The sequence below is a fragment of the Stegostoma tigrinum genome, chromosome 34 (assembly GCF_030684315.1).
Source record: "Stegostoma tigrinum isolate sSteTig4 chromosome 34, sSteTig4.hap1, whole genome shotgun sequence".
NCBI classification, from domain to species: Eukaryota; Metazoa; Chordata; class Chondrichthyes; order Orectolobiformes; family Stegostomatidae; genus Stegostoma; species Stegostoma tigrinum.
The window spans coordinates 17,131,310-17,143,379 of record NC_081387.1 but is presented as its reverse complement, the minus strand read 5'-3'; the positions used below and the strand labels follow the sequence as shown (position 1 = coordinate 17,143,379).

Below are 12,070 nucleotides of genomic sequence, written 5' to 3'. Positions count from 1 at the left end.
TGGGTCCCATTGGGGAACAGGAGAGACAGAACCCGTGCACCCTCAGACCCATGGCTCCAGCTCAAGCATGGCGGAGGCCTGTAACCCAGACCCTACCGACCATAACTGAGACTCCAAAGCCCCTATCAGAGAGCCCAGCCAATGTCAAGCAGCAACTGGAGGAGCAACAGAGGATGAACAAGAAGAGGAGAGAGAAAGATGAAGTCTATTACAGAAAAATCTCGCATTACAATGTTTCAAGATGGCACCGGAGCATGGCGACACTTCACATGTAACGAAACACTTTGCATTGTATTTATTTTTTATGCACACGAGACAATAAACCTAAAATTCAATCCTTTCCCGGGGATGGAAGGATCACAAGCAGAGCTGTCCATCCCCAGTCACAGTAGGCCAGCCCAGGTAAGGACAGCAGATTTCCGACCGTAAAGACAAGAGGTGGGGGGGGGGGGGGGGGGGGGCGGGGTGCGCTGGTGGTGGTGTGCGTGGAAGAATCGGCAGATTTCTATGACAATTGAGGTTGTGCTCGCTGCCCAGTCCACACCGTCATCCGCAGAACGTCGGTCTGGATCTCTGCCACCACCTCCCCAGTTTCCACGTTGCGTGTCGGAAAACTGACCGGGATTGGAGGACAGCCGCTGGAATTTTACCCAACCTGATACGGACTTAAATACGATCCCACGGAATTCTCCCCTTGAACGTAAAACTGATGATCTACACCCCCACCCCAAGGGGAGAAACATCTGGCAGCAGGAGAAAGGAAGGTTCTGAAAAACGTAGTCAAACAGATCAGGCATTCACGATGATTTCAGTCTCATTCCCAACACAATCAATGCAATTGTACAGGACCTTGGTGAAACCACATCAGAGGAAGGGATGTTCCGGCCTCAGAGGGAGAGCAAATGTGGTTTACCACACTGAATCCTGGGATGGCAGCCCTGACGTAGGAAGACAGGCTGGATCGGTCAGGTCTATATCTACTGGAATTTAGATGAATGAGGTGGGGATCTTGTCGACATCTATAACATTCTAACAGGACTGGACAGGGTCAGTGCAGGAATGAAGTTCCCAATGGCAGAAGTCCAGAACCAGGGGATCACAGCATAAGGATACAAGGTAGGCTATTGACAACTGAGATGAGGATAAACATCTTCACCCATAGAGTGGGAAGCCTGTGAAATTCCCTGCTGCAGAGTGGTTGTGGCCAAAACACTGTTTTCAAGGAGGAATTAGATATAGCTCTTGGGTCTAAACAGATTAAAGGAAATGGGGAGAAAACAGGAACAGGGTGCAGAGTTGGATGATCAGTCATGACAGTCATGAATGGCCTTGAAAGACCAAATAGCCAACTTCTACTTTGAACATGAACGTGTACATGAACCCCTCATATTCCTCGGCCTCCTATCACAATCACCACGTGATGCCGGGACACTCAGGAAGGAGTCGATCATGCACCCATCTCTCTCTACCCCCTTCCCCCAGTAACCCCCAAAGTGCCGTCACACACATACTTCACCAAGCAGCAGGTTGTCCCAGTTTTCATTGGCAAACGCCAGGATCTCTCGCTCAAAGTCAAAGTACTTCTTCCGGCAGCAGGTGCTCAGGTGGTACAGGATCAGATGTGCAACGTCGACCCTGAAAACCACGCAGAGTTTTAACTTGCGGTCCAAAGCCAAACAACAACTAACCCCTCCATAGCCCCTCCCCCATCTACCCTGACCAAACCAGTGTTACATGAAACCCTTCCATGGAGGGTCCTGGGGCGGCAGGGCTGAGGGTATTTTTTGTGTGTATCACATCAAAAACACAGGTACTAAGGATCATTAAGGTTACGGGGATAGTGCAGGAAGGTGGAATTGAGGTCGAAGATCAACCATGAGCTGGTTTAATTCAGAACAGCCTTAATGGGCCAAGTGGCCTACTCCAGCTCTTATTTTCCATGAAACTGGGCAAGCTACATATTCCAGGATTCAGTGCATCTCCTGCAACATTCCTTCTTTTTGTTTTCACTTGCATTATGTCCAATTCTAGTTTCTGTCCAGTGGACTTCACGGTCTCACATTGCTGTCCCACAGTCATTCTCCCTCTGATAGAAAGGTCTGTACTCACCCAGGAACCAACACCACTGGCTGCAAGTACGGTCCAAATGGTCTGCTGGAAGACCAGGCAGCTCATCAGTGCCCAAGGCAGCAGCATAGCAAGGGTGCAGCATTGCCCTGAACCTGGCTCAGCTTTTGTCTAATGGTGGCTCTTTTACCCATCATCCATGGCAGCAATGAAACACCTCCATCCCTGGGACTGAGCCTTGGAAGCCTTCAGTCCCAAAGAGTGAGCATTTGCACTGCCATTGTGGATGCTGGGTCAGGAGGTCCACATTACAGAGAAAAGCCACGTCCTTCAGCCTGCCAACTCTCTCCGTGGCCCATGACTCTGTGCTTAAACTCACAAACCAATGCAGTGTTTTGTGAGGCACTCTCTTGTCCCCATGGTTTTGCATGGTGCAGCAAGGCCTGTTTGGGGTGGTCACTTAATGCCCCTTATGCGAGGGTGTTAGTTTTTGTTGGGGGTGGATAGGACAGCAGGTATTGCCGTGAGCAGAAAGGGAAATAACGTGGCTCATAGTTTTAAAATAATTAGCATAAAGAGTAGCATGAAGAAGTGTCAAGGGGCAGTGCATTCTCCAAGAGGGTGGTAGGGATCTCACTGCCCAGAGGAGTGCCGAAAGCCATGTAGCACGTTACAACAAATCATCTGGATATGCAATTGCTGACCTAGAATGGAACCCAGACCGAGGCCTAATAATACTAATGGCCTCTCTGATTTTCAGTGTCTTCCAGCTTGTCCCAGGGCTCCAAGCTTGTCCCTAAGGTTCTCAGTTTCTCCTAAGGTTTCACAATAGTGTAACCAGTTAGCACAGTCATTCACAAGCTACACTGTTACTGAAACCAATGTGTTCCATTTATCCCCAACCACCCGAACTACCTAGGGTCCCTGCATTCCCTCACTCTTAGTCAGGAAGGTGTTGGCATTCTTGATGGTACAGCACAGGCAAAGGTACCACTGCCATTCTACAGATTGTCCAGTATCAGCCTGTAGCTGTTCGCCGTTTGAGTGTCTCCTTTGATGTTTGAGTGAGGGAGGGAGGGTCGGAGGACTGGAGGAGTTTTAAGGGGGATTGCTTGATCTCGGTTACAAGTCAGCCCGCTCGCGGCTGGGAGCATAGGCCTAGAGAGGGGCTACGGGGCCAGGTCCAGCTGTGCCACCTCCCGTAGTCAAAAGGGCCACTTACCTCAAGCAGCAACCCTGGGGAATCATTAGCTCTGTCGGAGTCTCGGTTGGGTGGGGGGGGGGGGGGGGCTCTTCCCCTTTGCATGGAGTGGGATGGGGAGGGAATGGTAATAAATCCACAAGTGGAAGAACAATGGACTGTCAGGATACTCAAAACTGCTCATTTGGGGTTAGGTCAGCACGATACCTGGATTTCCAGGGCATAGTTACATTTAAAATTAAATCACTCCTCCACTTTCTAAATTCTAGGTAGTTCAGCCCTGCTCGGTTTAATTCTCCTTGTCATTTAACCTTTGAAGTTCGAGTATTACTCTGATAAATCCAGACTGCAGTCCCACCGTATCCTGCCCGCAGTGTGCTATATAATTGGAGGGTACCGGCAGGTTACTGGGCTTTGCGGAGAGGGAATTTCTAGTTAAGGACTTACCATTCCAGAGGCAGCCGTTTCACAAACTCTGCTCCACCTGTACAGACACAGCATACGAACAGGTAAAGCCTACAAATTCAGCAGAAGGTCAAATCAGTTTGAAACCATGACGGGCACAGGGTACAAGAGAATCATGTTTGTAAGTATGGTGATGATATTCAATTGACAAGGACCTCAGTTTGGTGGGGGTGGGCAGGGTGATATTCACTGTGTCCAACCCCATGCTGTCCATGCTCTGGGAGTGTCTGACAGGACAGAGTGGAGTGAGATTTACTTTCAGATTCAAAGAAGGAGCTTCACTCTTGATCTAACCTCATGCTGTCCCTTTTCTGGATGCATTAGATGAGACAGAGACAGCTTTGATTTCAGCTTAAAAACAGTAGAGAGACTTTACCCTGCATCTACCCTGGTGCTGTCCCTTTTCCAGGATTATTTTATAGGGACGGTGTTGAGGGGGCTTAACTTTCAGTTAAAAGAGTACAGACAAATTTGCTCTCAGTTTCAAAGTTTAGAGCGAGCTTTATTCTGTATTTAAACCCATGTTGTCCCTGGGAATGTTTGATAAGGACAGTGTAAAGAGGTCTTTACTCTGTATCTAACCCTGATGTTCTAACTGCCCTGGGAGTGTTTGATTGGAACAATGTAGAGAGTGCTTTACGCTATATCTAACCCCATGCTATCACTGCCCCAGGTGTTTTTGATGGGGACAGTGTAGCAGAAGGATTAAAGATTCTGTCTTTGAATGCTGACTGGTTAGAAGGTTAGACCAGGTTTTTATTAAAATTGAGGGACAGCAGCCTGCAGTGCCCTGCCCCTCGCTCCAAATTACACAGCCCCAGGGCAGTCCCAGCCTGCGAAATCTCTCTAAAGTGTAGTCAGCGTAATAATGTTGGACAGCTGGCAGTGAGTTTATATAAAGGGAAGCAGAACATGGTTACTTTCAGATCAGAAATTTAACCCAAATGTACAGACAGCCTGATCTTACTGATTTAAGCAAAATGATCGCAGGCAGGACACTATGGAGCCTGTTTTCTAATCTATTCCTACCACCTATAACGATCGACATTTTATTTCTTTACTTTTCTAATCTTTCCCCGTTAAAAATTCGTGCTGAAAAAAAAAACTGTATCCAAGGGGGCGCTGCAAGCAGCGACTTTTAAATCTCACACTGCACACATCAGAGTACTTGTGGCAGTAAGGCTCATTCCAATTCCATCCAGTTCACACTTGAGTCAATGCGTCAGCCAAAAGACAGCAGGGTTTAAAAATCAATGAACTCTGACCTGGCGTCAATCTGGGGGTCACAGCCAACCTTTTAAATCAGCTCAGCTGCCTCACTGACATCCAGGTCACTGGCTTGGGCCGTTTCAGTGGGTGGGTGTGGTTAAGGGCCAACCACGTAGCTGTGGCTGGGAGTCACGTGCAGGCCACAGGAGTTGGGGAGAGCGGGTTCACTTTACTCGCAGAGTAGAGAGCCAGCCGCTTTTCTCTGACAACAATGCAGTGGCTTCACGGCCACCCGCACCGAGACTAGGCCAACAGGGCTGGGAGCCTCGGATCCACTCTCTGAGCTTCCCCTTAAAGATAGTCCCGCCGCCCCGCTATCGTGCTCTGGGGCAACTCTCAAAATCAACCCCCTCCCATCCTCAGTGGGAGACACCTTATCATTTCCTTCTCCAAAACACTTGTCCCTTTGTTGCCATACCTCACACAGAAGGCGCGGGGGGCGCCCCTACCGCTTCCCACTTAACTCGGGATCTCATACGCTCTCGCTACTCGGTAACAGGTCAGAAGTGGGCACAGAAGGATCCAGCAACGCAGCATGTGACAGGTCCGGGGTTGGGGTCAAAGGTGGGCACTGCAGGCGGGGTCAGGCCATCTCACCTGTCTCCGTAGAGTAGCGGCTTGGTCAGGCACTGGGTACAGGCCTCGTGGAACCAGTGCAAGCACCGGCAACACTGCAGCATCTTCAGATTCCACCTGGAGGGAGAGAGGGGCTCGTAACCACTCCGCATCCGTGCCCGCGGCCTTTGGAACGCCCCGGCCAAGCGCCTCCCAACAGCAGTCACCCCATTAAGTGTAGAGAACGCAGCCCTCACACCCCCACCCCCAATTTCACGCACAGGTTGCAGGGGGGGGGGGGGGGGTGGGGGGGAGGAAGGGGGAAATGAAGGGGTCTTGCAGGGCATCACAGACGCCAGCTGGGAGGGTGGGATCCTCCAGGCATTGCCAGCTCCAAGTGGCATCCACAATGTCTGTCTGAACAGTGAGGAGCTGGAGAGATGATCGAAGTGAGGTACTAATGGGCGAGATATTAATAGGTGGCCTCTCTGCGTGGAGAACTACAAGTTCAGGTTGTTTTCTTTGGAGCAGAGAAGGCCGAGGGGGGATCCTGACCGAGGGATAAAAGATCACAAGGGACACGGACAGGGAGGGTAGGAACCAGCTGTTGTCCTTTGCAGAAAGGTTAATAACAAGGGGACGTCATTTAGGTCAGGGTGGGAGGATTAGCGGAAAGCATTTTTCACCCAGAGGGTAGTGGCGGGTCTGGAATACACCGCCTCCGAAGGTAGCTGAGGCAGGAAAGCTTACAACCTTCTAAAAAAAAAATTGGATGAGCACTTGAAATATCTTAACATTCGAGGCGACAGGCCAAGTGCCAGAGATGAGATAAGTTAACACGGACTTCCGTGCAGTGCTGTACGACTTTATGGCTCTATAATGAGTGCACAAGGGGTTAGGCAACATGCTGTAGCTGCACACTGGGATCTGGTGAGCAGCTCCAACCAGCTCTCCTCCCGAAGTGGGTACTGACCACAGGAGGGTAGACAGCAATCGAAGGGTTAGATCGCAAACCATGGCAAAACCAGGCTCATACTCTCTGGAAGTTATTTTGTAAAAAGGGTGATTTAATCGAATACAAGTTTTTTAAAAAGTATTGAAGGGGAGGAGATGGGGGTAGGACAGACAGAGAGAGAGGACCTGTTGTATCCAGAGCAACCAACGGGAACAGTGTAACAATTACAGTGACACACACACACACACACACACACACACACACACACACACACACACACGCGCGACGTGTGGACACAGAGACAGCCTGATCAGTTGACATCAGACCAATGGGTTTGGCACAAGAAGCTAGAGGTAGGATGTAGGTCAGAGATCAGCCACAGACTCACTGGCAGAACAGGAACAAACGGCGTCCCCCTCTCCCTCCGTTTCAGCGTGTTGCCATCTTTCTCCAACAATAGGTTGAGAGGCTCCTGGTTCAAACAGTGGGGCCAGGCTGGTCTACCCTCCCACCTTCCATTTTCCAACTATCTCACTCACTCTCTTCCAATGAATACTCCCATGCAGGTGTCACTGGCAAGGGCTGGCATTCGATGCCTGTTCCTAACAGCTCCTGGACTGGGAGGCTTGCTGGGCTACTTCAGAAAGGGGAAAATTAGAGTCAAACACGTCGTCCTGGGAATGGAGTCACATACAGGCCAGACCAACAAAAGATGACAGGTTTTCTTCCTTAAGGAAACGAGGGAACAGTGAGAAAGACAGAGACTCAGAGCCATTCCTGGGGGTAATGCAAATTAGCATAGGCATCACTGACGCTAATGCAAACTGGCACAGCACTGCCATCCTGGAGGATAATGCATCTGGGGTGACCATCTGAAGTTAGCGTGAAGGGGAGACCCCACACTGGCACCGTAGGTATCCTGCAGGAATCAGGAGCCAGGGATGGTGCGAGGGTTACCTTCGTTATAGGAGAGTGGGGCTTTCACTTCGATTCTAACTTCATCTAAAGGCAGCGAAGGATCACTAACACCACCGAGTTTTGTGGAAAGTACGCGCGATGTGGCGTGGCGCTGCTCGGAGACAAAGGACAGGAGGACAAAGGTGAAACACTTACTCTCCGGGGCCTCCACAGTAGCAGTAGCACTGCTGTTGATTGGAGAGATGCTGGGAGTCCCACTCAAGGGTCCGGAGCTGGTAGGGAAGGACTCGTTTCATGGCCTGCATCGCTTTGGCATATGGCCCCTTCTTTAAGGCACCTCCTTTCTGACGGGAACACGGAATACACACTGAGCACTTTTCAACCACACCAGCAAGCTGCTGGATTACCAGAGACCGTCCACGCAACTTCCCAATCCGATCATAATCCAACAGCCCAGAAGGACGGAAACGCCTCCCGTCAGGCAGAAATCTCAAAAGGATTGACTCACCGCTCCCTCATTCCCATTCTTTCCCCACAAGAACAATCCTGGCAATCTCAACCCTCTTCCATTTCATAACCAGCAATCACCTTTTCCTGCCTGTTACTCCGCCATCCCCCTTTTTCCATTCTCTATCCCATTCCCTCGACCCAGCCGCCTTCCTGCTTCACCCGGCCCGCCAAGAATTCCCAGATCGCTTCCCGCTCTTTCCCCGATTGTGGAGGTGCCGGTGTTGGACTGGGGTGGACAAGGGTCAGAAGCGATACGACACCAGGTTACAGCCCAACAGGCTTATTTGAAATCACAAGCTTTTGAAGCACTGCTCCTTCTTCAAGTGAAGTGAAGGGTAACACACATGCACAGAATTTATAGGTGGAGCGATCAAAGGGCCTCATATGCTGGAGGCAAGGATGCCCCAAGGCATGGTATATTGCTGAGACCATGTAGATGCTATCCCTTCGAGTCAGGGTGATCTTCAGCGGTCAAGGGCATTCCACCTCTGATCTTCAGGAAAGCATCCTCCATGGCAAACTTTGAGATATACCACACTGCAGAATTTCCGAGTAGAAACCAATAGCCAAGTTCTGTACCCATGAAGATGTCCTCAACCACGATCCTGGGTTCATGTTGTGCTATACCTGCCCCCACCACACTTCATCTGTAAAATCATCCTTACTGTCCTGTTCTGACACCATCACATTTATAACTTATGATCTCTCTACCTTAATTAGTTTGTTGGACAACTTGTTACTTTGGTTAGACCCTTGGCATGCGACTCTTGTACCTACCATGCTATTCTTGCCATTTGGTTTGCCTCCAGCACCAGCTTACGTTAATTTTTTTGTAATTATCTCTCTGCGTCATTAAGTCAGATTCTAGGCCATCCTTTCGCTTGCTATTCAGTAGTTGACACTTTACTCGCACCATCTGACACTTTTGATCGCCTGCTGAGACATGTTATTCAGCCTATCATCACTGCACTCACACCATTTGAACCACCTTTTGATCTCTTCGCCCGCATGCTTCCTTCACTTCACCTGAGAAGGGAACAATGCTCCATAAGCCTGTGATTTCAAATTAAACCTGTTGGACTTATAACCTGATGTCGTGTGATTTCTGACCATTATTCCTGGGCATTTCTCATTCAAAGTGCTTAGCTTTTAACGCAACCCCCCTTCCTGACTCCCTGTCTCATCCAAAGCCAGAAATTTCCACAGGATACAAAGCTGGGAAGGGATGCGCAGCGGACATGTGTGGAGTGTCAGGATTGTAACACATTCAAGTTAGAGATTCACCCCCAACAATGACTCAACTCCCAGCGACAACAATGAAAGCTAGAACAGTCAATGAACTGAAGGGCAGGGGGCTGTGATAGGACTATGCCACACTCTGGTTCAGGTGGTTAGGGGCTGGCTGGTGTGTGTTTTGGCCAGAAAATGCCCGTTGCAAAGTACTACACCCCTCCTGCCCCCAACACCAAAACCAGACCCTCTCCGGCGTTACCAAAACCAACCAGCCATGTTGCCCTTACCTTGGTGGCTACTGCAAAGATACAGGAGCGGCAAATCCAAGCGGGCAGGATTTTGCCATCAGCCTCGATCTTGGGGGCGTGGCACTCCTGATGATACCCTGCCGGGACAAAGAGATGGTGGTTTATGTCACATTGAGGTTCTGCCTCTCCTGTTTGTGGAAGCTTACTGTGCAGCCATTCTCTTTGCATGGAATTAGCGACCAAGCTTCCAAAAAAATGCAGAAGTAGTGCTGCAACGTGCCTGGCGGCCACAAAGAGTGCTACGTAAATGCACATCCCTTCTTTACAGGGCAGGATGCTCTTTGAAGGGTCAGTGTGGACTCGATGGGCTGAGTGGCCTGCTTCCATTCTGGAGGGATTCCATGAGTTTGCCTGCTGTAAAAGGGATTCAGGCAGGCAGCAACATCTCCATGTTAGAACCAGCAATGTGTGTGTTTGTGTGCGACAGAATGACCCTATTGAAAGGCACAGCATTCCTTGACTGGGTGTGTATGTCCCACGACAGAGAAAAGCAGCCTCTCAGCAGAATGGGGGTGAATTCCTTGGCCTTGCAGATGGGGGTCCTTTTCATAAATTCACGGCTAGGGCACTCCCGGTGAGAACAGTGTGGGGATAACAGTGTTATCAGAATGGCATCGCAACCATTTAAATCCAAGGTCTTGCAAAATGACTAACACCAGCATTTTAGACTTTTGAATGGACCTCTCAAATTTCAAACCGAATGGTGATCTTGCTCTCTGCGCACCTTCTGCCGCTGTAGCATTGCATTCTTCACTCTGTTCTATTACCCTAATGCATTTTGTATGGGATGCATGCAAAACAATGCTTTTCCCTGTACCTAGGTACATGTGACAATAATAAATCAAATCAAGCACACTCGAAAAGCACATCAGATTCAATGCTATCTTTGGGCTAAATGCAGGATTCAGAACAACATGGACAAGGGAAAGGAGCAAGGGATGCGTGACTGACTGTGCCACTCTTTGCAAAGGGCTGGTGCAGGCTCAAAGGGTCACTTTTTCTGAACAGAGTTGGTGCTCACGAACATGGGGAAAGGTTTTGTTTGATTGGGGAGGTCTGAACATAGGCTAGGAGTCTGGGGAAGTGGAATCACAATTGATGACACACGGTCCATCAAAGCCAAATTAAGGTCAAATTCTGTCTCCCTCCCTTGGCATCATCCCTGAATCTTTCTGCCTTCCTCTCCCTGCATTTTATCGCTTGAAAACGAACGTTATTATTACCTGAATGCCAATAAACTGGGAAAGGGAGGGAGGTACAACCTGGGTGTCCCTGGACTCTAGTCAATGCCAGCAGGCATGAGGAGCAGGTGGTGTTGAAGGTAAATGCTATGCTGACCTTCATAACGACAGGATTCACGTGCAGGAACAGGAATGACTAGCTGCAACAATGCAGGGCCTTGGTAAGACCACCCCTGGGAGTATTCCGTACAGTTTTAGCCTTCTTATCCAAAGAAGGGTGTTTCGGCTAAGGAGGGAGATCGAGCCAGCAGAAATAATTCAGAACCTTGTTGTCGCTAGCGAGGCTACACCAGGCTAACCAGCCGTCGCCGAGCAGTTGGATTCACCGTGCCGCGCTCTCCCTCCACCCCACCCCCAACCTCCCTCTCCCCTTACCTTGCTTGCATTTTGCACAGTTCACAACTTGGTTGCCCTGGCTAGTCGCATCATCCTTGCAGAGGCAGCAGATGTGCTCAGTCCCAGGGATTGCAGCTAGAACCAAAAACAGACAGCGAATGTCACTGAACAGGCACGTCAGCAGCGCCGGGTGTGAGCACAGAGCAAGGGCGGCAGTTATCAAGCTCACGGAGCAGGGTGAATGAGGTTAGCGAGCTGCAGGCACGGAGAGCTGGCTCAGAATAAGACGTGCCATCTATAACCAAATGCTCAAAACAGGATAGGACGCAATATTAAGTGCTTTGGGGTCCACTGTGTTCACAATGGAGGTGAAAGGGCAGAGAGGGAAAGGGGCGACTTGGCTGATGGAGGAGAATATAACAGAGTGCGTCTTAGCTAGTTCAATCTATATTATCAAGCAAGAGATGCACAAGGCATGAAGGCAGTAAACGTGCATTGGCCTTCACAGTTTTACTGCAACTCTGCAGGGTCTTGGTGAGACTCACTCTTAGAGTCTTGGTCTCCTTATCTGAGGAAAGATGTTCTGGCGACGGAGGGAGTGCAAAGATTTACCAGACTGATTCCTGGGATGGCAGGACCAATGCATGTAGACAGAGACTGGCTCTGTTAGAACTATATTCACCGGGGTTCAGAAGAATGTGGGGGATCTCACAGAAAGCTATAAAATTCTAACAGGACTAGACAGAGTAAATACAGGAATGATGTCCCCAACGATGAGGGATTCTAGAGCAAGATGGGTCATAGTCTAAGGATATGGGGTCATTGAAGACTGGAGATGAGGAGAAATATCTCCACCCAGAGAGCGGGAAGCCTGTGGAATTCTCGACCACAGAAAGTGTTGAGGCCAAAATATTGAATGTTTTCTAAAGAGGAGGGCAGAGAAAACAGGAGTGAGGAACTGAGTTGGATGATCAGCCATGATCACAACGAATGGCTGAGCAGGATCGAAGCA

The 12,070-nt window shown here is 49.7% G+C and overlaps 1 protein-coding gene across 3 annotated transcripts in view; it reads right to left on the bottom strand.

Annotated features, from left to right (window-relative positions):
- The window catches only part of phf1 (PHD finger protein 1), a 43,000-nt gene that overhangs the window by 14,128 nt on the left and 16,802 nt on the right, over positions 1-12,070 (bottom strand). For all 3 annotated transcript variants that reach the window (XM_048520271.2, XM_048520269.2, XM_048520270.2), the window contains exons 5-10: positions 11,098-11,193; positions 9,461-9,558; positions 7,626-7,774; positions 5,600-5,695; positions 3,716-3,784; positions 1,512-1,635 (exon numbers count right to left, since the gene is read on the bottom strand). In XM_048520271.2, coding sequence (XP_048376228.1) covers positions 1,512-1,635; positions 3,716-3,784; positions 5,600-5,695; positions 7,626-7,774; positions 9,461-9,558; positions 11,098-11,193 — 632 coding nt within the window. The remainder of the gene's footprint in view (positions 1-1,511; positions 1,636-3,715; positions 3,785-5,599; positions 5,696-7,625; positions 7,775-9,460; positions 9,559-11,097; positions 11,194-12,070) is intronic.